This window comes from Chiroxiphia lanceolata, chromosome 16 (assembly GCF_009829145.1).
Source record: "Chiroxiphia lanceolata isolate bChiLan1 chromosome 16, bChiLan1.pri, whole genome shotgun sequence".
Lineage (NCBI taxonomy): Eukaryota > Metazoa > Chordata > Aves > Passeriformes > Pipridae > Chiroxiphia > Chiroxiphia lanceolata.
Window position 1 is genome coordinate 13,207,036 of NC_045652.1, and position 22,980 is coordinate 13,230,015.

At 49.2% G+C, this 22,980-nt stretch overlaps 1 protein-coding gene across 1 annotated transcript in view; it reads right to left on the reverse strand.

Moving 5' to 3' along the window:
* TNRC18 (trinucleotide repeat containing 18) overlaps window positions 1-22,980 on the reverse strand; it is a 56,967-nt gene that overhangs the window by 10,306 nt on the left and 23,681 nt on the right. The window contains 21 exon segments of the mRNA XM_032704229.1: window positions 119-561; window positions 2,473-2,712; window positions 9,723-9,998; window positions 12,546-12,909; window positions 13,944-14,118; window positions 15,991-16,119; window positions 16,594-16,730; window positions 17,438-17,613; window positions 18,263-18,496; window positions 18,499-18,561; window positions 18,564-18,639; window positions 18,641-18,716; window positions 18,718-18,784; window positions 18,787-19,203; window positions 19,709-20,132; window positions 20,912-21,096; window positions 21,595-21,741; window positions 21,945-22,000; window positions 22,002-22,053; window positions 22,056-22,147; window positions 22,532-22,634. Coding sequence (XP_032560120.1) covers window positions 119-561; window positions 2,473-2,712; window positions 9,723-9,998; window positions 12,546-12,909; window positions 13,944-14,118; window positions 15,991-16,119; window positions 16,594-16,730; window positions 17,438-17,613; window positions 18,263-18,496; window positions 18,499-18,561; window positions 18,564-18,639; window positions 18,641-18,716; window positions 18,718-18,784; window positions 18,787-19,203; window positions 19,709-20,132; window positions 20,912-21,096; window positions 21,595-21,741; window positions 21,945-22,000; window positions 22,002-22,053; window positions 22,056-22,147; window positions 22,532-22,634 — 3,932 coding nt within the window.

Consider the following 22,980-nt stretch of genomic DNA (forward strand, 5'->3'; position numbering starts at 1 on the left):
GGGCAGCCAAACAACTGCTGAGACAGGATTCAACTCTCCTCTGCCCTAGCGGAGTTAACTGCCCTCCCCACACCCTCACCCAAGGGTCCCACACCAATTTTGACAGCACATTCCTCACCTTGCTTAGCTCCTTTCTCTCCTTCCCCTTGCTGCCCTCCTTTTTGGGGCTCATGGGTGCCCCCTTGCCACAGCGCCCAGGCTTGGAGACAGGGGTGGAGCTGGCAGGGGCCGCAGACGTCAGCATGGCCGAGGACGTGGTGGCGTCGTGGAGGAAGATCCGCTCGCTCCGGCGCCGGTTCCACAGGTCATCATCGCTGGCCTCCAGCCCAAACTCAAAGCTCAAGTCCTTGGGGGATTTGAATTTCTTCAGCTTGCGGCCTTTCTCAGACCCAAGCTTGGCCTTGTCAGCGCTCCCAGATCCAGAGTCGAGGCTGCTGGGGGCCTGGCTTGGTGGGATGCTGCTTGAGTCCAGTGGCCCCTTCTTTCCCCGCAGCAGCCCCGAAGGTGACTTCTTCCTGATCTTGATCTCACTCTCTGAGTCGGTGTACTCAAATTCTGTCCCTAGGTGCAAAGGATTTAACCATCAGTCAAAGCCTTGGTTGAGCCAAGAGAGGACACATCCCGCTGGAAGCGTTTGGGTTCCATGAGAGACACTGTGCCTGTTCAACAAAGCCCTTGCTTGTTCCCCTTTCCAATTCCCCACATCCCCTCAGATCTGCATTTCTGCCCCATAAAACACCGATTTCTCTGGAAGTAAAGTCTCCCCTACTCCAAAGTAGAGCCCAACCATTCAGGCAGTGTGGCTCAGTATGTTGCCTGCTTCCATTTTCTCCCCTGTCCCACAGTCAAAACCCTGCTGGAAAGCTCTTACTAGAACAGATACTCTAACTTGTGCCCCTCCTCAAAAAGGAGCTGTTCCACCGAAGCCGAGCATGAATCCCACAAGCTGAGCCTCCCACCCCTCCCAGTGGGAGTCCTCTCCAGTTTCACCTTTGTTTCAGGAGAACAATCTCTTTTAACAAATGGAATAAACCCATATTTCAAGCTTATTTTTTCCCATTGGCCAACAGACACCACAGATCTTTTTACTGGCTCACGTAATCACCTTAAAGTGAAGAGAAGTAAATGATCTTTTGTCTGTGGCAAATGGAAATCCCCTCACATTGGTCTCTGCTCAGCCCCACAGGCACAGCAGTACCCAGAGGCCTCAAATATTGTAGTAATGCCAAGATGTTCCCCACCTTCAGTGTGTTCCCCTGAACCTGATAAAGGAAAGCAAGATCATGTTTCCAGGGGCAGAAGGGAAACTGAGGCAGCACCTACACACCCATGGGCAGGAGGTAAGCAAACAACATTCATGTGGGAAAATGAAAATGTACATGGCACATGTGAGGACAGCATCTTCCCTCAGTCCTTCTCTCTCAAACTCACTTTCCTGGGTAAATTCAGTCTGCAGGAACCTGCTCTCATCTTCTAAGCAAACCTCTTTCCCTGAGACAGCCCCAGCATGAACAGGAAAAGAGCCAGCCTGTCAAAACCAAAGCTGGCAAGGCTCAAAATAAAAACCCACTGGAAATTAAAACACTCCTCCTCTCTCACTGCCACATGAGGTAATTTCTAGATGCTTCCAGTTTCAAGGAGGGTAGGTTACAGGACAATAATTCTTAACAGAGGTTGTTGGAACAAGTTGGCAAAAGCCTAATATAGCATGGAAACAGTGCTAAAACAAGCCAGGCTCCCGAGGAGGACATAATTTTCCATTCTGAAGCATGCTATAAATTCCATTATCACTTAATAAATATTAATAGCGAATTTATAAATGGAACCCATATAGATCTGTCTGACCGAGAACAATGTCACCAATGGGCACTTGTGTAGCAGGGCATGGGGAGGGGAAGAAATGAAACTCTCAACACACTGAAAGTGAGACAGAGACGGGACAGAAACCCAGGGTCTGGCACTGCAAACACACAAGGAGAGGAAGGAATGCTTGTTTCAAGTCTTGGTGGCTGGTTTCTATAAGGAAGCTGATGGGATGGACTGATTGAAAGAGTTTTCCTTCTGCTTGAGTGTCTCTGCTTCTCATGGGTATCCGTCAGCTGCATTTAGCACATGCTTCCTTCCCTAAATGTAACAGCACTTCACTGCCTTCTACACTTTGTCCAGGGGGATGCAGCATCCCACTGTTTGCCTTTGCCGCATGGTTGCTGAGGATTTTCCAGGTAGGAAAAGAAGAAACTGACAAAGCCACAGGGAACTGTCCCTAGGGAAGCCAGAGCTGCAGCTGCTAAACCTGGTTCCTGTTTTCCTGCCAAGCCATTTTCCCCACCTTCAGCATCAGGACCAAGTAGTCAAAGCAAAAAAAAGGGCAACTCGGTGTCTGGGTAACAACCTGCTCTCTTGCAGCACAGCTGGGGCCTCCCAAACCTTCCACCTTGCCCCCGTGGCACCAACCCAAGCCACGCCACGCACCCATCAGGTTCTGCCGCTCCTCCTTCTTCTTCGCCTTCTGCTTGGCCTCCAGCTGGATGATGGAAAGCGGAGGGGGCACGATGGGGCTGGGCATGGCGCTGGCAGCAAACCTGGCCAGAAGGCCCAGGCCGCTCTCATCGAGGGCAGGTGACGACAGCCTGTCTGTGCCATCCGTGCCATAGTCCTCTGCCTCCTCCTCTTCCTCCTCGTCGTCGTCCTCCTCCTCCTCCGAGCTCGAATCTGGCACGCAGAAAAGAGGGAGCCCGTTACAAATCTCACGGAGTTGCGCTTCACCCACATTTCCAAACCGAACCACAACTCTCCCGCTGCTCTGTGCTCACCTAAGTAGCACTGAGCCACCCAGGACTGAGCCAGAAGACACTGGGCCATGGACACACACGTGTCCTTGCGGCCACAGAGCCGGTGTCACCTGCCTGCCACCACCCTGGAAGGACACAGCAATACAGGGTACGGCAAAGAGGACCCACTCAAGGCAAGGGAGGGAAGAGCAGGGTGTTGGCAGATTTGAAAAGGATGCCACGCACCCCTTCCCTGCAGCTTTCAGGAGGAATTAAAAGCTTAATTCCTTTGAAAATCCCAACCTGGGAGCTGTGGGATTCCCCTCCCGCCCACCACCGCTTCCTCCATAATGAAATCCATTAATGCAATCAGAATCAGAGATCAGCATGGAAGGGGAATACCAGAGAGTAGCCTGGGCCGTGGCAGGAAGCAAGGGGGACAGAGGGAGGAGAAGGGGCAGGAGGCAAAAATGCAAAGAGAGGGGGGAGAGAAATAATAACTTGAAAGCAATGGATTTGGAATGCATAAGGGAGGAAAGTGTAGGCAGTGTCGGAGACAAGGAGTAGTGTTTAAACACTCTGCCTCAAAACTCTCTGTGCCTTTCATTTCCCTTTCTACAGCTCAGACTAGGGAAGCCCAGCTCAGCACAGGCAGGAAGAGCTGCCCACAGCCAAAATCTAATTCTGGCAAAGAAATCAGCCTTGCTGCCTCAGCTGACACTCACAGAGCAGTGGGCTGGGGGTTTCCTCTATGCTGTATATACAGCAGGTATTTTGGGGGTAGATGCTCTGAGTGGCACCTCTCCCTTCCTACAGCACTTCCCAAGAGTCTGTCAGCAGCTCAAAAGCAATTAATTTTAACAGCATCTCATCCAGTTACTGCTGGTGAGCAAGTCACTACACAAATGCACTATACCACACACATACTTATACACACATATATGAGCACATATATCTATTTTTATATATATATATATATATGTTTAACAGTAAAATGTGGGTCTGGAAAAGATATTTCATTTCTTTTGAAATTGAGGGCTTAAGTAGGATCATTGAGGCTGCTGGAAAATTTCCACCACTAGCAGGAGCCCTGCTCTGAGCCCACTCCCCAGCTCCTACCAGCCACTATCCCTGCCTCTAAAATCCAGCCAAATGAGAAACCAGATCCCTTCAAAATGAGCTGGAATGAACATGAAAATCCTTTTCTTTTCACATATGCCCTCTGGGATAGATAAAAACGTCCTCAACACTTGGTTGTTCAGAAAAAAAAAACAAAACAATAACACAAGTGTTATTTTTCCATGATATTAGAAAGAACAGGAATACCAGAAAACAATGTTCTCATCCTTGTATTTTATCAACTGAGGTAATGGGCAGCTTTTTTTCTTGCTTTTTGGTTTTTTTAGACAAGGACAGCTTATCTCTGCAGCATACATCAGATAGCCACAGAATACTAATTTTTAACTGCATAAAAATCCCTTCCCCATTTCAGTTGCTCAGGCTGGTTCCTTGTGATATTAAAATGCTACTAAACCTGCAGTAAATACCAAGAAATCCACAGCCCTGCTCACTCCTTGCATAAAAGCCACTGGTAAAAAAAAAAAAAATGTGCAGCAAATTGGGATCAGATTCCATCCCCTACCAGAAAAGGGGGCACAACTGCTGTTTTCCTACCATATTTTACCAAAAAGAAAACGAATTCAGATGAATTTGGCTACTCTGAGATGTGGAAGCCACCTGCCTGAGAAGCAGTAAAACCATGCCTGAGTTCAGTGACACACCATGGGGCAGTGAGAACCTCTCCACACATCCCATTTGGCTCTGAAATTCAGCGATTTTCAGCAAAAATGGGGAAAAAAAATTAAAAAATCAACCTGTACAGCCTCTAATGCCAGACTTAGACAGTTGGCTGAGGATAGAGTGGTTTGCTGAGCAGCTGGGGAGGAAAACAGGCAAAAAAGAGGGGGAAAGTGCAGGAAAATCCCTCCATGGCCAGTCCAGCCCCCTTGGCTCAGCCACGTCACCAGCAGCACCACTTCTTCAGCACTTAAAGGCTGCGTGTGCAAGGGCATAAGGGTGCCCAGTAGCTCCAGTATTTCAAATGCACTCAGGTAAAAGAGATTTAAAAGCCAGGATGAAAGCAGCTCTTACTCACCCTACAGAAAATACACTACACAATAATGTTCCTGGCGGTTATTCCAGACTCCCTCACACACACGGCACCGCACTATGGAAAGGCAACTGAAGACAGTCCCTTGTCAGCATTTTTACCACAACACTTGTATTTTTATCCACAGGAGATACAATTTTAACCCCATTTTAACACATTCACAGCACAGATCCATCCTCCTCCACCTCTCACGGCGAGGACAGATCTTGCTAACCCCACTCCACATGCACAACACAATCCCCGCTCCGTTTCTTTCTGGTTTTCCAAGGGACAAAAAGTAACAAATGAAACAAAAAGAAGACATTTGGGGCTCTGCTCCAAACCCACACGCTTCTAAACTAAGTCCCCAACTTCTGGTCATGGTGGCAAATAAGCTGCTGGTGCTCTCTGGCCATCTGCACAGCTCCTTGGAGAGCCTGTATTTAATAGAAAGCAGGAGTTTTACTCCTACTGTACCCAAACTATGTGTGGGTTTAAAACTAACTATGCACAGATGCCTTTACACAACTGAAGTCTCAATTCTATTTTTTTTCCCTCCTGAAAAGTTAGCAATGGGGAAAAAGACATTTTAAAAAAATAATTTTTTCCTTCAACAGTAATTCTGTTGACACTGAGGGAGGGTAAGGGAAAAAAATACTTGAAGTTAAAAATATCTGTTTTAACTGACATTTTTAAGAGCATGTATATGTGTGTATATACCCACACACGCAACCACACGTGTACATACAACTCCACAGCCAAAACAAACAATAAATTAATATTTAAATGCTACTGATGTCAGATAAAATGAAGCCAAAGATTTTTTTTTTTTTAATTATTTTTACCTGCGTTAAATTAAAACCCTAACCCAGTTCAAAATACTAAGTTTTCTCATCGCTTTTAACAGCTAAGCTGCCGTGGCATGTTACTGAAAGAGAGCAGTAAATGCAGACATGTTAGTGATGAACAGAAATTGGTTAAGCAATTTGGTATTTAGAGACTGATGTATGTAACAAGATGGCTTGGCTTGAGGGGGGTGTGGAGAGGAAAGGCTGGGGAAGGGAAGGAGTAAAAACACACACTTAAAAGAGTCATTTCACATTGTAAAAATAAATAGCATGATTTTCTCAAAACACCAAGCAGGCCTACAGCATACAAAGCAGGCTAAGTACAGGCAGACTTTAGACAGCTACTGGGTCATTGACATCTGATTTCTGTGATCTGTCCAAATATTGAAGGTTACTTATTTTTGAATGTCCAATTTGAGATTGTACCTTTTTTTTTTTCAAGTAAGCCAATTCTCATCATTGGAAGATTTTTTCTCCCCCTGTATGTGCTGTGCTGTTGACTCCAGAAGTGCTTATTAAAAAAAAAAAAGTATTACAACTATCACATGGGAATGACTGTGTAGGGAACTGGTTATCCCTCACTGCTTTGTTTTTCATTGGGGTAAAATCATCGTCTAAGTTGGGGAAAGGAGAGTAGGGAAGAAGTTACTAAATTCTTAATGAAAACAGAGTATGGAAAAGAAGGACATATGGGTCTTTGGTTTCAGAAAGCTCAAGGAATTACCTGTCCTGATAGTTTTCAAAGACCTATGTGGCTTTAGCCCCCATTAGCAGTTTCCAAGGTCACTGGATTAAAAAGCACAAGCTTTGCCTCTTATCAGAACGGCAATGTGATGTTTGGTCTGTAAGAAAGCAGCATGTCCCCACCTCCTCTATCTCAACCCAGATGAAATAAAACAGGTCTTCCTGCAGCTAATCCTGCCTCTGACACAGATTCTGGCAGGGCCATGGCCAGGCAATATCCCTGACAGTGGGACAGCCTGCACCACAGCTCAGAAACCCCTAAGGGCAGCAGCAGAGTCTCTGTATCTTGGACCTATCTGCAAATCCCTCCCTTGGCTGGGCTAAGGGGTTCTCAAAAAGAAGTTCTGTAAAGAGAAAAGCATTTCTGGAGTCCTCAATCACACGCACACAAGCAAACCTTCCATGCAAGACTCTTCCTGGACAGAGAAAAGTCAAAAGCAGACAGCAATCATCTTCAAAGTTAAAATAACCAAGAGAATGCAAAGAGCTACGTGTCATTATTCATGGAGGCAACATCGAAACGTCTGAGGCTGACAGATGACATAAAGAAAAGTTATTTTGCCTACCTACATAACAATGGTCAAGGTTCAGGTTCATGGCTAGTGACCCTCGCTGAGAAGTGTCTGCCCTACAACCAGCCAACCACTTTGCTTCTTTAGTGCAGCGTGAGAGCAAATGCAAGAGACCGACACAGACATTCAAAGCATCATGGATAGGGGCAGGGGTGAAAGGGTTGGTCAAGCAGCTGCAAGGAGAAAGCGAGCACTTCTAGAAAAGCTGAGGTTATTAATCGGTTTAGTATTCAGGGAAAGCCATTAGAAACCCTATTACCCAAATATCCCTTCAAGAAATGCTTCTGACAAAGAACAACCAAAAAAAAAAAAAAAAGTCATTTGCAAAAAAAAAAAATAAAAAACAACAAACCACCCCGAATTGTAACCAATAATCCCTCCCTGCCTCCCCCTCCATGCCCACCTCCCACCCCAGGGGGTTTTGCATCTTTGGTTTCCCCACCATTAAATGACACCCCAGAGGGATTTACAACGTATTTTCCCATTTGTTCCAGGTTCCCCAACCTCCTCCCATATCCCCTCCCTTCCCCAGATTTCATCCCATAAAACTGGGATTCGTAATTTCTTTTTATTTTTTTTAATAAAGCAGACAGGTTACTTGAAAAATAAACAAAGGGACAAGTTACCTCTCTGCTTACCTGGAGCAAAACCAAAAGGCAAACCCAAAAAAAAACCCAAGAACTTGGCACCTAAATGGGATTGATATCCTCAAAATTTCCAACAGCAGCAAAACAAACAAAGAAAAGATGCAGGAAGGAACAGGGAAGGGAAGAATGGAAGTTAACGCAGACTCTTCATGTAAATGTGGCAATCTCAGCCTTACACAAAATCCGCTATCCCCACAACTTTTTAGGTTCTCTGAAGAAAAATTTTTCTTTTTTCTTTGAAACGCATTGGTGGGTCCAGCCCAAAGCCACATCAAACCAAATCAGTGTTCTGTATCTTTGTCATGTTTGATCTTTTTTTTTTTTTTTGAGCTTAAATTATCTTTATTTGGAGGTTGGGTTTGGAGGGAAGAAAAACCAAACAGGTGCACAGAGGAAATTAACATCAAAAAACCTCAGAAAAGGAAAAAAAAAAAAAAAAAAGGCAAACCAAAACAAAAGACAAACTATCCAGCCCCATTTTCAATTAACAGCCCTGAGCAGTGTGAAACACTAAAAGGCTTTTGCTGAGCTACATCCAGCTCTGCCATGTAACTTAGATGATAACAACTGGGGATGCTCTTGCTTAGCATTCAGCCCAGCCAAGCTACTTTCTTTTGGGAGCTGAGGGCTCATTAAAATGACCTTTCCCCATGATTATTATTTAATGAGTGCGCTCTAAAACAGAAACCCCTTGTGTCTCTGGAGGAAAAGTCTCAAGTAATCTCTTTTCCCACTGAAGTACTAATGACAGGCTGACAAAAAAAAAGCTGCAAGAAAAAAACTGGGGTGAGGGTGAGGGAGGGAAACTGCAGAGTCAAATTTAATGCAGTAATTGCCACATCCTTGAACACCGTGGGTTACGTCTGGGCATCTGAAAAAAAAAATTTACCACCCAAAAAGAGACACAAAAACGCAACATACAGGTTTTAAAAAGTTTAAAAAAAAAAATTCTGGTTGGTAAATACAACCCAGCAGCAAGGAGCAAGTGCCTCCATGTTTTATCTGTCTGTCTCAAGAGAGTCTATCAGAAAACAAACTGAAAAAGATAAAACCAAAAATGGGTGAACAAAATAAAAATTAAATTAAAAGCGTTGGGGGGGAAGAGGAGGGGAAGCCTAGGCTTTATCTGGACAAAGGCAGCAGGGATATTTGAATAATAGAGAGTACCCCAGACTAGGTTAATTCCAGTTCTACTGATGGGGAGTGGGAGCAGGAGGGGGATGCAGAGCAGGATGGAGTGAAGCAGCAACCTAATCGCCTGATAAGAGACACAGCAAGAGAGACAAGGTACACAGGTTTAGTTAAAAATGAACTCGGTATGTTTAATAAAGCTTGGTATACCAAATCGCAGTACAAACATCAAGTCACACGGCCACACAACAGTATCCCGGTATTAAAAAAAAAAAAAAAAAGCAAAAAAATAAAGGAAGAAAAAGAAAGAAAAAAGCGGGGGAAAAAAGACAAAGGAGGAGGAAAAAAAGGGGGCAAAAAAAAAGAAAAAGGGGGAAAAAGACAAGGGGGGATGAAAAAAGGGGGAGGGGAAAAGGAAAGTAAACAAAAAAACCCCTTCAAACCTCGACAAGGCTCATGCCAAATAAAATAATAAGAATAAAAATAATAATAGTAATAATAATAATTATAATAATAATAATGGTGGTGGTGGCAGCAAGGAAGGAAGTGAGGGTAAAACTGAAGGGAGGAAGGGAACAGGAAAGCAGGGAGAAGTGGACACTAAAACCCAGTTGATATAAAAGCTCTAAAAGAGCCAGCCAGTAAAAATATCACAATGATACAGGTACAAAAAGGATAAAAAATAACCGTGGGGTGATAAAGCAGGCTACGCTGCCAAGGACAAAGATGGCCGCCCTGGCTCCGACCATCAAAATGGCTGACCCCGGCCCACAGGCCCCTCACTGCCTCGCCCCCGCCCCGCTCCCACACAGCCACGGCAGAGGGTGCGTTTGGGGGTGTGTTTGCTATAAACTAGTAACCTTGATCGAACGAGTCCTCCGAGGAGTCGCTGAAGGAAGATCCCGCCTCGGCCTCCCGCAGCAGCAGGCAGAAGGGCTGCTTCCGCCCCGCCGCCGCCTTTGGCTTCAGCGGCCGTCCGGCCGTCGTGCTGCGCGGGGCCGCCTTGGGGCCACCGCCTGCCCGGCCGCCCTTCCTGGCCGTTGTGCTGTACAGACCGGGCGGTCGCGGCTTGGGCGCGGACGGGGGCTGCGCTGGCCACTCGTCCCTCAGGGATCCCTCCTCCTCCGAGTCCGTATCTGTGGTCAAAGCGGGTGGGAAGAGCGTTACATCACAGAATGGGGGTTTGGGGTTTTCGGGTGGGTTTGGGGGAGCTTTGGTGCATTTCTTTGCGAAGATGCTCTAAACGAGGAGGTGAAGGAGGCTACAGGAGGGGCTGCCATTGTCCACCTCTGCCCACTCCATCACAAGCCTCATGCTCAACAAGTGGGTGCTGAATAAACAAAGAAATTCACATTTTCTTCTTTCCATCAAAAATGGACACTCTCCACCTTGGCCAAACACCTCCTGTCCTCCCTTAAGACAAGATCCAAGGAGTGTTATTATCTCAGCAGAAGAAAACTGAGGCAGACACTTCTGCTATGAAGATGTCCACCAAAAGCGCAGCAACGTCAACAACTGGACCATCAATGTGAATTAGTCTTCACCACGGTGATATTCAATGCTCTCGAACTAAATCTCCTTTTCTACATGAACCAACTCTCTCTGAGGGTTTTCAACACAGGCAGCACATCTAACTCCAAATGTCTGACTTCAAACACACCACCACAGACACCAAAACGGAGCAGGGAGCAAGCCACTCCTCTGTCTGCGAACCGTGGCTTTACAAAGCTGCTAAGCCTTGTGGGAGGTGAAAAGTCACCAGCAGTCCTCTCTGGCATCTGATGAGTGGAACAGGAAACATATGGTCCCCCTGGACACAATAGAAGCGGGTATAAATTGTCACCTCCTCACTTGTGAACACACCACCGGCTTCACAACATTACAAACACTGTGGCAGGGACTGCTCCAGCCTGTGAGCAGCAGCAGATGCTCTCCAGTGTTAGCCCAGGTTGGGCATCACTCCCCAACTCCACTGCATTGGGTTGTAAAGAGGAAGAAACAGGGGATGGTGAGTTCAGGAGGCCCAAAGCCCAAATATGCAAATTATTTTGGACGCCTGACTTTTAAAATTTGTGGGAATACGATGTTCAGCTCTTCCTCTGGATCTATGCCCAAAGTTTTCAGGACTCCAGCTAGAAAATCAAGACGTTATGAGGCAGAAGGACTTGGCGCCAGTCCTGCTTCTCCTCCTCCACATGAGCAGCCCACCAGTCATGGGAGGTGCTGCCATATGCTCGACCTGCCTCCCCAAATTCACCATGCCTGAGTGACCAAATGACAGGCTGAAGGCCTTTCCTTGAACCTGCACACAGATGAAAAACCACACACCAAAGCTGAGCCATTTCCTCGGAGTTGAGACTTGTGTGGAAAAGAGGCCCACTCCTACACTGGAACACTTACTGGACAGTGGTCGAATAGAAGCTCTATTAGGTCTGGGTGAGAGTTTTTGTTCATGAAACCACAGTACCAAGTGCAAGGGCACTGTAAAAGCTCCCTCTGCCACAAGTCAAAGCTTTTAGTTTCAGCAACAGCCCATGCCTCCTCCTCCCATTAGCTCCAGAACTCCTAGTTTAGGAGCCATGTGTCTGTCCTTGGGGGTGAAGCACATTCAAGAACAGAACTGCTGGGTAGTGTGTGTAGCACAATCAGCCAAAGGCTGTGTTCGAGTCCAGTGGACATAATGCCTCTTATTTTGCCATGTAAATGGCTAATTTCATGCCAAACATTTGTTCCATTGGACAATCGCTAGTTCATCTTCCCCATTAGTGAAATTTCTAAACTGGTGTTGCACCGAGAGATATATTTGTTATGCACACAAACACCCCATAAAGGTTCTAACACGGTTTTAAATAGCTGCAAGCAAAGGAAAAGATGCGTGTGCAAGTGAGCTGAGACCATTACACAACCGGGTCTCAGACCATAAACTCTGCCCCAATGTCTGTCTGAATTGTTAAAGACTCTCCTATCTTTGGTTCTACTGTTTTCCCAACACTACTGGTAATTTCGATTTTTCCTTCTGTAACAGGGGTTGCTTACACACCTTTACCTCGGGTGTACTTTGGGTTCAGAAATAGCAATCACCACACAGGATGTGGGGTGGGGACAATCACTGATGAGACGGATGGGAAGGCTGAGCACAGTCAGCCAGGAACCAAGGCACGACACTGAAGGGCAGGAGGATGCTCAAGAACATCATTGTCACTGGCAGGCTTTGCCTTTCCAATGGACTCCATGGCATAATCCTAAAGTCAACCCCACTGCACTCAACAAGGACTTCAAAAGCCAGCTCTTAACCACCTTTGGAGCAGTGGCTCTGAGTGCTTGTCTGACAGGTAGAAGGAGAGTGTCTACTCCCACCAAAAGCAAGAATTTTTGTGGGTCTACTCAGGTTGAAGGGGGTCAACCTCTTTTCGGAAGCATTTTTCCCCACTGATGATAAGAACAAAACAGGTCAGGAAGACACGCTGATATTGGCTACCTCTTGCACAGCAAGGTGGGTAGACAACCCATGCTGACCCTGAAGATGCGGCAGCATTGATTAGCCAGGGGAAAAGTCACTTTTCACTCATGAGCAGAAACAGACCCATCTCCAAGACCCCTTCCAAGAGGTCAGAAATCCCCACCACAACCCCCCCACAGCACATAGAAGAGATAGGGGAAGAGATAAATGAGAGGTTACTTACTATAGGAGTAGCTGCTAACTTCAGATATTGCTGGTGAATGGGAAACCTTGAGTTGATTTTTGACTTTTAACCCCACCTCCATCTTCTTCATTTTGGCAGTCACTTTGTTTTTACCTTCCTTGGTGGTTTTTAGTGACAGGCCCAGGTTCTTGGCCAGGCTCTTCTTCTCCTCCTTGCTTGGCAGAGCCTCGTGAGGTGGGAGGTACCTACTGCCACCTCCACTAGTTTTTGTCTTTCCCACAGAGCTGTCGGCAAACTTGAAGGGGGATTTGAGCTTGTCTTGTTTGGTGAGTGACAGGGCCTTGTCAAGCTTGCTGGCCAGCTGCTCCTGATCTGATGGCACCTTCTTCTTTTTGATCTTTAACTGCCAGGGTGAAAGGAAGAGACCAGGTGAATACAGAGCAGATATCACGGCAGACCTGAGGGATTTTACCAGCCCTCGTAACAGCCTCAAACAGTCTAGTTAATAAAGGCTCAAGATGATAGTCTTAGGTCCCAGTTGCCATAACCCACCATGGTGCTAGGGAGGAAGAAGAGGAAGATGTCAGCAAACAGTACAGCTTTCCTCTTACTGAGCAATACGAAATCGCAAGATTAACTTAGAAAAACTGAACGTTCTTCCAAAAGAAACATGTACATAGAACAAGACGTTTTGGAGTCCTTTTTTCTCAACACCTGTTTTTTAGGATATGTTTGGATTGGTTTTACAAGCTTTCCTCTGAATCATAAGGATTAAAAATCTTCTTTACCCAAAACCCCAGCCAAATAAATATGGATTTCCACATAATCAACCAGCTCCAGAGGCTAGGATGCCAAAAAGACCCAAATATTTCTCAGCTAGAGCATCAGCACCGTTGCATTGCAGCCAGGGCTGTTACAACCTTTTCAGTATTTTCTTGCTTCTTGAAAAAAGTAAATACACTTTACATGTGCTACAGCTAGATAACAGCAGCTCTAACTCAGTACTTCGCCTGTGTGCATTTTGGATTTCATCAGCAGCTTAAAGCTCCAGTAAATATCTCATTGCCTCAACAGGAGCAGAAGAAAGCCCTGCATTTAAAATAGCAAGGCTGCACTCCCTTTCCTCCCTCCCTCCCTATCTTGATAGGCAAGGGGGTAAGGCAAGCCCTGTTGTGGATTCAGAGCTGGTGCAGCACTGTAACGCTCTGGCTGGTTCCAAGGCACTTGACTCTGCCGCCTATCAAAGAGGTTCAACCTCTGACAGCCAGCGCCAGCCCCTCCACTGCACAGTCCTCTCATGAGGAGCATGTAAACCCATGTGAACTGAAAGCAGACACTGGAAGACCAGGAGGAGTTATCCTACAAGCCAACACTAGCAAAGCAGGAGCGAGATCGGCTTTTGGCCCGTGGCTCCATCTTCCCCACGAGGGCACTGACCTCATTTGAGAAGCTGGGAGCCGCATCATGCTCTTCCCAGCTCTGGTTCCTCCCTTTCATCTTGCCACTGCTGCTCTCCACATCCTCGTCCTCCTCCGGGAGGGCCCCTTTGTGCCTCTTCTTCATGCCCTCGCCAGTCTCAGAGTCTTCGGAGAGCAACAAGGACTTGCTCAGTCTGGAAGCCAAGCACAGGATGGGTCAAGGTGGGGGGCTTTCTTCCCTGTGAACCCCATCAAGCTCAAAAGTGAGGTTAAATGCCTCCTAGGACAACAGGGATCCTCAGCAGGAGCCAAGTCCACTGTGAAGTGACAGCAGTTTGGACAAGGTTTTCCACCAAACAGGAGAGCCAGGGAGCCCTTCTTGCACACTCTTGGCCACCAGCACAGATGAGAGTGCCTGAAATCAGAGACCTGCAAAGTGGTCTCTGAAAGGAAATACTTGGTGTCCTGGTAACAGCCACCAAAAAGTGCCTGATTTGCTACAGAGCAGCAACAGGAAGGACAGACAGCTGAGCTGGCCCTGAAGGTCTTTTCCCACTTTTACTTCCATGGCCCCTGTAGGTACAGAGAGAGACTCTTAAGGCCCAGGGAGGTGCCTCACTGCCCAGGCACTTGCTTCGGTTGCTTGGGTACTGCTCGGGTATGAGCAAGGAGGTGGCAAGGAACTGTCACGTGGGGTGACATGGAGGGACAAGGGCACTGCAGGGACTGGCTCACTCTGAGTGACTACAAGCCTGGACCCTCTGCAAGAGGCATTTGCGATCTGTGTCACTGGACTTGCTTTGGGATTTGGGGGAAAAGAAGAGGGTAAATAAATAAGAAAATAAAATAAAAAATAAAGTAGGTGAGACTGTAAGCACATCTTTTCCTACTCCCCAGCCATCTCCAGTAACTATCAGGTGGATGATCAGTCAACACCTCAAGACCCCTACAAGCCTCAATTAACAGCTCTCATATGCCACCTCCTTCACACTAAACCTGCTGGTTGTACCATCACCACAAAGCCACTGACACGGGGCAGCCTCCTCAGCTTCCAGGCATTTTCCCTCCCCTCTGTCCTCTCTGCTGACCTCCACAGACAGCTAAACCAACACCTCAGGCCCTGGACGCTTGCTGAAGGTGCATCTCCATCTCCCACAACAGCCTGCTCAAGCACTCCTGTGATGTGGGGACATGCACACACCACACCATCACACACGCCCACATGCACAACTCCAGCCACCTCTGGATGCCTCCAGCCTGTCCAGCCACCCAAACACAAAGAACAAAACAGAGAGCCAAGGAGAGGACAGATTTTCAGAAGCGCTGGTCAGTGGGAGCTGGGCACCTGAATCTAATTTTGTAGTCTTGAAAGGACATTTGCAAAAATATAGAGCACAAAGGAAGGCAGCTTGGAGGTGCCTTCCCACTGAAGAGACCTGGCCACCCTATGGATGGTTAGATGGCCAGCAGTGATGGGATCCGGGCATCCAAACAAGGGCAGCTGGACTTGCAAAAGACAAAAAAGCAAAGGAGAGTATCATCCAGACTCTTGAAAGAGAGAGGTCAGGTGAAACCAACTCCCACTGATTCAGGGAACAGAGAGAAAGACAGAAGAAACACAGCACAAAGGTGCTACCAAGTAGATAACCTGGAACAGCCCTGCTCTTCCCGTTTTTGACATCAACATCCCTACAATTAGTTCTACAGCACCTGCTTGCACCATCTGCTCTCCTGAGAACACACGAGGACACACTCCCTGACACCACAAGCTCACCTACAGGTCCCTGCCCAGCCAGCTGCTCCGTATCACCTCACCACTGCTCAACTGCCTGTCCTACTTGCACCCAACACCACAGACACTTGCTCTACCTGTGGGGCGGGAGGACGCTGGCACCGTATTCCCACCGCAAGGACACGCTCACGTTCAAGGCACACACTTCCACAACACCACTGCAGCCAGCGACCGGCCCTGGCGAGCCCCCGCTGCATCCGAGATCCTCTCCCCAAGTCAGACCCTGGTGCAGCGACCCTGCCATTTTCCCGTCTTCCCCAAATTCCAGCCTTACTTTCCACTCTTGCTGTCACTCTTCCCTCTCTCCTTAATGGGTGACAGAGCGCTTGATCCAAGTTTCCTCTTCCTGGGCCTTCCAGGGCCTCTTCTCGCCAAGCTTCTACTTTTCTCGTCATGCTTTTCCCTTTAAAAAAAACCACACGCTTCACTGTTAACCAAGGCAACAAAAAAAAAACCAAAAAAAAAAAAAAAGGCAAAGGAAAAAAAAAAAGCAAAAGCAAACTGCAACCAAAAAGCAAAATGAACAGGGAAAAAAAATAAAGAAAATAAATCCAAAAAGAAGAAAAAGGGAAAATAATTAAAAGAAAGCAAGCAAGAATGGGAGCCAACCCAGAACCTTTGCCTGCCACCAAACTGCTAAACTGAGCTGCTGAAGCCAAGGTTGTCTCTAACACAGTCTCCCAGCTGCATTCACCAGTTACCAGGTTGTCGTGTCACATAGCCTAGGAGTGTGCTGTGAAAAGCTCTGGTGGGATGTACCAGGAGGAGAGGAGAAGAGACAGGGAGGGATGGAGGGCTGTTTTCTCTCCCGGACCAAAAGGCAGCGGAAGTGCCCAGCTGGAAAAAAACAAGACCAAGTGAGCAGCCTGTGACTTACTCGGAGTCCCTGCGGCGCTGCAGCTTCACCAGCTCCCGCTGCTTCTCCTTGTAGCGCCGCTGCAGCTCCGCCAGCCTCATCCTGTAGTCCAGCTCCATCGCGTCCATGTTCTCGATGGCCGATTTGATGGAGTACATCTAGGGTGGGGAGGCAAGAGGGGGCGAGAGGGTCAGACACGTCCAGGTGGTGCCCACTGAGTGCCTTTGCAACGGCCAAGGCGTGCAGGCTGGCAGAAAGCCCTTGGTGCTGACAGGGCAGCAGAGACCCCTTGCCCACAAGCACGGTCCCACAGCGGTACCAAGGAAATGCGCCAAGCAAAGATGTTCTGTGGCTTATGCACAGGATGGCATCAGCTTTGAGGGACTGCAACCCTGGGAAAGAACCTGCAGGATAAAACACAGCCATGGAGTCTCTTTTTCCTTGTTTAAAAAGACAGATCACAATATATCCTATCTTGCAACGCTAACTTGCTGGGTACAAAATAATTTGTCGGTCTCTCTCATGGGGAAGAGTCAGCAAGGAAAAAATCAAGGAAAAACTCTCTTGACACTATATTTATGCCCCCCGTTGCCAAAACAGTAACACATGAGTTCCTCTGGCTTTGTATTACAAACACCACTTCTAGGGCTGCCCAGGGTCCTGCTGAACCTTGATTCACACACAGGGTAGGAAGCTAAATCAGAGCACACCAACTCCTTGCAGTCAGGAACACGACAGAAGTGCCAGCTCGCTCTGCTGAATGCAGACAGGCAGCACGAGCCCCCCAAACTGGGGCTGCGACAGTGAGTTGTGGAAGTGGATGCACTGGGGCTTTTCAGGCTCAGCCACGCTAAGAACTACTTACTGGTTCATCTTTCTTCTGCATCCAGCTGTACTTTTTGTTGGGATTCAGCTCTCGAGGCAGCCGGATGGTTTTCAGACTTTCCATAAAGGGGGTGGAAAGTACTTCCATGAGCATGTGGGTGCTGGCAGCCAGCAAACTCTCCAGTGTTGGCCGGACAGGAAAACTCTCTGAACCTGCTGGGAAGGACAGAAAAAAGAAGTTATAGACATTCACATTCCAAGACCGCTTCTCCAACAGGCATGAGGAGAGGCTGATGGTCCTTTCTGGACTATGGTTGCTGAAGGAGCCTCCCAGCCACCCTTATCCCCACTCGAGACCTACTGTTGTACCCAGCCATGGTGCAAGTGGCAGTTCCATCATGTCTCACCTCAGGAGTTTACTGGAAGGTGAGAATCTCTTCAGGACCTGCCAAGCTCTTGGAAAGTGTCATCTGGAGCTACTGGGACCTCTTGTGCCAAACCCCAACAGACTGTAGACTCACTGCCTGCCAGAAGGGTGTTACCCTGGCAGCTCCCGGCAACTGGGGCTCCGTTTCCGCTACACATACCACAGACTGTCTAGACATGGCGAGGGCCTTTGGAAGGGGAGAGCAGTACAAAAGCCACACGTAGCTCAGCCTACTGCAACAAAAACCCTGCTCCAACGCCATCCAAAGTACCAGCCACTCCTGCAACTCAGGGCAATGCTCTCCTTGCTGCCTGGCTGAGGCTGCAAGAAATCTCACCAGTGCCTCGGCTCTCCTGCCCACACGGAGAGCACAGGGACCATACGCTGCGAGACCCACCTCTGGCCCAAAGCTCACCGGACTCCACATTCACAACTTACTTTGCATTTCTTGCTTCCGTTTCTCCAGCTCCATCTCTGCAATTTCACTCAGCAAAGTGATCCCCTGCAGGAAGGAGTGCTCCAGGGTCTGGTCAGTTAACACCTCCACCTTCATCTGGGATGGAGTGACAGTGGTGGTAGTCAACAAGGAACAAGCCTGAGGCATTTCTGTAGCAGCCACCAAAGCATTCATCCCAGCCAGCGGGTCACCCGGCTTGATATCCAGATCTGGGATTGGCAAGAGATTGCCTCTTCTGTATAGGAAGGGATCTCTGGCCCCTGCTCCCCCTCCTCAGGGGTAGGCTGGGAAACTCCCTCCCCCGGGGCACATCGGCGCTCTGCAGATCCATGGCTACAGAGGCCTCCTCCTGCTGGGGTCGTCAAGTCCATCTCTGGTGGCTCGTTCTCCGCATGCACGAGCAAACCATCATAGTCCATGTGCATGGAACAGGTTCGCTCCACTCCCGGTCTCTGCCTCAGCCTCTGCTTCTGCAGGACAGGCCACAACCTGGTAAGGAGTGAGCAGCTCTGGAGGTCTTCCTGGTCCTGCTCCATAGCACCCAGGGTCTCCCCTTGATGTAACAAGAGACTGCAATTTTCCACGTTCTGCACTGGGACGGCTGCGGAAGTGGTGATGTTCAGAGTCCCCATGTCCTGCTCACAGATGCCTTCTTGGTTTTCCTCCATCTGCACCTCTGATTTCACCCTCTCTTCCAAGGATTCCTCTTCTGCTTCTGCTTGGATGGCTCTAGGATTTTGGACGGAGACAGTGGATGGGCTGACCTCTGAGGAAAGCTCCATGTGCTCAGACCCTTCAGCAGGCAGCGGGACGTCAGGAGCCAGGCCATCTGCATCAGATGCTGGGGCAGGCTGGATGAGGTAGGGATAATGTCTTCCAAAGGAGGGAGGCAGGGACTGGAATGGATATCCAGGGGGGATCTCTGCAAGATATCAGAAAGGACAGGCTGTGTAATGGATGGGTCTCCAAAGCACGTTCTCTCTCACTAAGGCACAGAGATGGTTCCCTTTCCATTCATCATCTCTGGTCTCTTCCTGTTCTCAAGCAGTAGATGCTTCCAGCACCTCTCCCCTGTTCAAGCTGCCAGAGGCAGCAGCACCCCAGAAATCCCTTCTGCAACTTTCCAGCACTCTCCTGCAGCTGGAGAGAGATCTGCCCCTTGCATCCTCTCCCACTGGGACTGCAGCCCTGGAAGAACCAACCCAGGCTGGACCCAAGGGAAGAAAAGAGCCTACAGCCCCAGGTGCCCCTCAGATCCAAGCATCGATCCCAGTCCCTCACACCACCCCTGCTCCTTGCTTCTCCCCTGCCTTTTAGAGGAGCTATGTGGTTTTCCCTAGGGGAAGGGACAGAGCAGGAAAGACTGAGGAGAAAAAGGGAGGCAGGCACAAACACAACGGGAGTCTGCCAAAGCAGGGCTCTCTTACCTGGGAACAAGGCCTGATATGGACCAGCAGCCTCTTTTTCCAGCTCCAAGTCTTTCTTGTCCACGGTCTCAGGTGCCTCTTCCTTTGGAGGGATGGCAGGGGCAGGGGGTGGAGAGGTGGGGGGTGGGCTGGAAGGATGGGAGCTGGGGGTGGCGGGGTAGGAGTAGGCTGGCTGCGAAGGTGGCTCCTCCATCTTTTGGATCACCTCAGCTTTGAGCACAGACACGGGTGAGGCCCTGGGAGAGAGGGGAGGTGGACTCACAGCCTTGCTGTAGGACGTGGAGGCGCTGGGAGACAGCACAGGTGGTTTTCGGTGCACCAGTCCCGGGGCTGAGGAGGAAAGGCCTGATTTGGCACTGTCCAGGCTCCGCTTCGTCACCTTCTCTTCCATATCCACACGCTGCTCGTTGGCCTTCAATCTCTCCTGTGACAAGAACAGAGCAAATGTCAGCACGACACCTCCTCCTGTTCCTGGAAAGCAGCACTGACCTACCACCTCATAAGACCAAACGTGGTCTGATCAAATATGCACCAGAATAACCACACGTTACCTGATGCAACATCATTTTAAAACCAATTTGATGGAGGGTGACACTGATCTGCAATAGCTTCTTTACAAACTCCCAGTCCAGGAGTCCTGAGAAGGGTGTTCAGCTTTCACTTGCATCCAAAGCAAATCATTTCGATTTCTCAGTCTCCAGCCTTGCAAGTCCATTTGTAAAGGCCAAGGCTGAAAACTAGAGGAGCACTATAAAAATGAACTGGGTGTAAAATACCAAAGCTCATGACTTCCAAAACCATTTTGTGAATGGGAGCTGTCTCCAGGAGCCAGTGTGATTGCTACAAGTCCTGCAGCTGCTTCTCTGAGCTGCTCACAAGGTTTGTTTGGACGTGACCAGGGATGAAACCACTCAACTATACAGAGACATCCCTAGGGAAAGAATCCATGTCATGTTGCTGCTGGGCAGCTCTCCTGACAGCACTGCTCAATGGCTCTACACCAAACCCATCCAAACCCATCCAAACCCCACTCTAACTGCAGGATGCACCAAGTGCTTCATATCCCAGGGACCAGGGAAGGATCACTCCATGCATCCAGACCCCTGAGACACACTTGCCACACAGACACAGCTTCTTCTTCTCCCCAGACACTCCAACTTCAGGTTTATTTCACACCCAAGCAAGAAGCTCTCAAAAACATACCACGAGCTGGGCACTCCTCTGCAGCTCCATGGCGTGGGCCGCTTGCTGCTGCAGGATGTACAGCTCGTGCTGCCGCAGCAGCTGCTGATGAGAGAGGAGCTGGAGCTGGTGAGCGTGCTGGAGGGAGCTCCTGGTCGGGGGGTACATGGCAGGCCACAGTGGGGGTGCCCGGTCCATCAGCTCTGCTGTGGAATGAGCAGAGCTGCAGTCAGGGAGGCAGTAGTGTAAGGATACCTAGAGGATTCAGGATCACTCAGGGCAAGTATCTCTATCCCAGGGTGTGGGGGATGCCAAACACTGGGTTATGAGGAAATGTAGAGGGGAGAGAGTGCTGTCCTTCCCTTGCCAGCCCCACTCCCATCACCCCTGGGTCCTGGAGTCATCAGACTTGCTTTGCTCTCCAGGCACTCTTGTTTTGACTGTCCATGGCTGAGCCCATGAATAGATTCTCCTAACCAAGAACTTTACCACTACAGGGTCCTGCAGGGCATGAAGAGCCACTGCCAAAGATCACACATTTCCATCTCTAAAACACACCTAATGAGAGGCCATCTACACCACCCACCCTACAGCTGTGGCTGCTGGTCCCCATGGTTACATATGCTCCTCTATAGCCCTCTCCAAAGCCCATTTTCCCCACAGCTGTCAAAGAATGGTCCTCAGGGACACGCTCTCATCCTTACCAAAGTGTGGCAAGTGCTCGCTGGGGATCACAACAAGCTGCCCCGACTGTGGGTCTCTGGCAAACTGGTAGGCGGAAGGGAGAGCTCCCCCCATGGCAGGGGGGAAGCCTGGAGTCATGCCCTGGTGCAGGGAAGGGTGACCAAGTCCTGGAAGAAGAAACACCCAAGTCACAACTCAGAGGATGCAGGCAGCTTCTATCCAGTCAAGAAGTCACCTACCATTTGACTGCTCCAAAATACCTCCTTGCCTGTGAACAGCAAGCAGCCTCACCGGGCACATAGCAACACCTCTCCCTGGATTTCATCCCTGTGAACACCCCATGCACACCGCTCCCTCCCAGAGCACTCACCATAGGGATGGCCAGCCAGCCACATGGAGGGGCTCCCTGTCTGGGGAGCCAGGGGTGGCTGCCAAGTGCGAAGCCGGGTCTGCAGACCAGCGCCCGGAGCCCGCCAGGCTGGGCCTCCCGTCACCATGAGGTTGGAGTTCAAACCGTTCGTGGCGCAGCTGGAAGGGTGGATCCGGGCAAAATCTGCCAGCTCCTTGCTTTCTCTGTTACATGGGAGGCAAGAGAGAGAGAGAGACAGTCTGAGTGATGGAGGAGCCCAAGGGTATGGACCAGTCTGCAGAACGAGTGTCTGCAAACCAGGGTCAGTCACTTGAGGAGAGCTGTGATGGAGGTGGTTAACATCATGTCCAGAATAACATCCCATCTCCCCATTCCTTTGGAGCAGGCATGGATTTGCAGAAGTCTGCTAGGATTCAGGATTTGCCTATAGTCCCATTTACCCCCCTCAACATTTCTTTCTGCACCAGTAAGGCTGGTGCCAGCACCTGCACCAGATGGAAGCAACCCCATCCCCTCTCTGGACAGGCTGCCCCCGAGCACAGCTCGTGGCTCTATGGCAAGAGATCCCATCTCCCACCAACCCTCACCTGAGCAGCTTCTCCTGATCCCGTTCCAAGCGCCCTGCCAGGAGGTGGCTGTCCCGGTGGCGGCTCCTCTCATCCCCACAGTCATCTTCGGAGCGTCCATGCCCTAAGAGACAACCCAGCACCATCAGACAGGACAAACAGCCTGGGGAAAGCTGTCCTCTTTGCTCCGGGCATGGAGAGGCAGTACACGGGAGCCAGCACACCCAAACATCATTCTCTCTCTCCTCAAGGTTGTTCCATATTCAAATCTTGAAGGACCAGACAAGGCCCTCTGTGTGATCAAGATATTTTCACTGAGGCAGCTCCTGGCAGCACACAGGTTTATGTGGTCCGAGGTTATGTTTTCAAGATATCACAGACCCATTCGTCAGGCCAGGCTGGTCTCCCAGGACAGGACAGCCACCAGCCTGAGAGCAACAGGACCAAGGGGACCACTGTTGCTGAAAGAC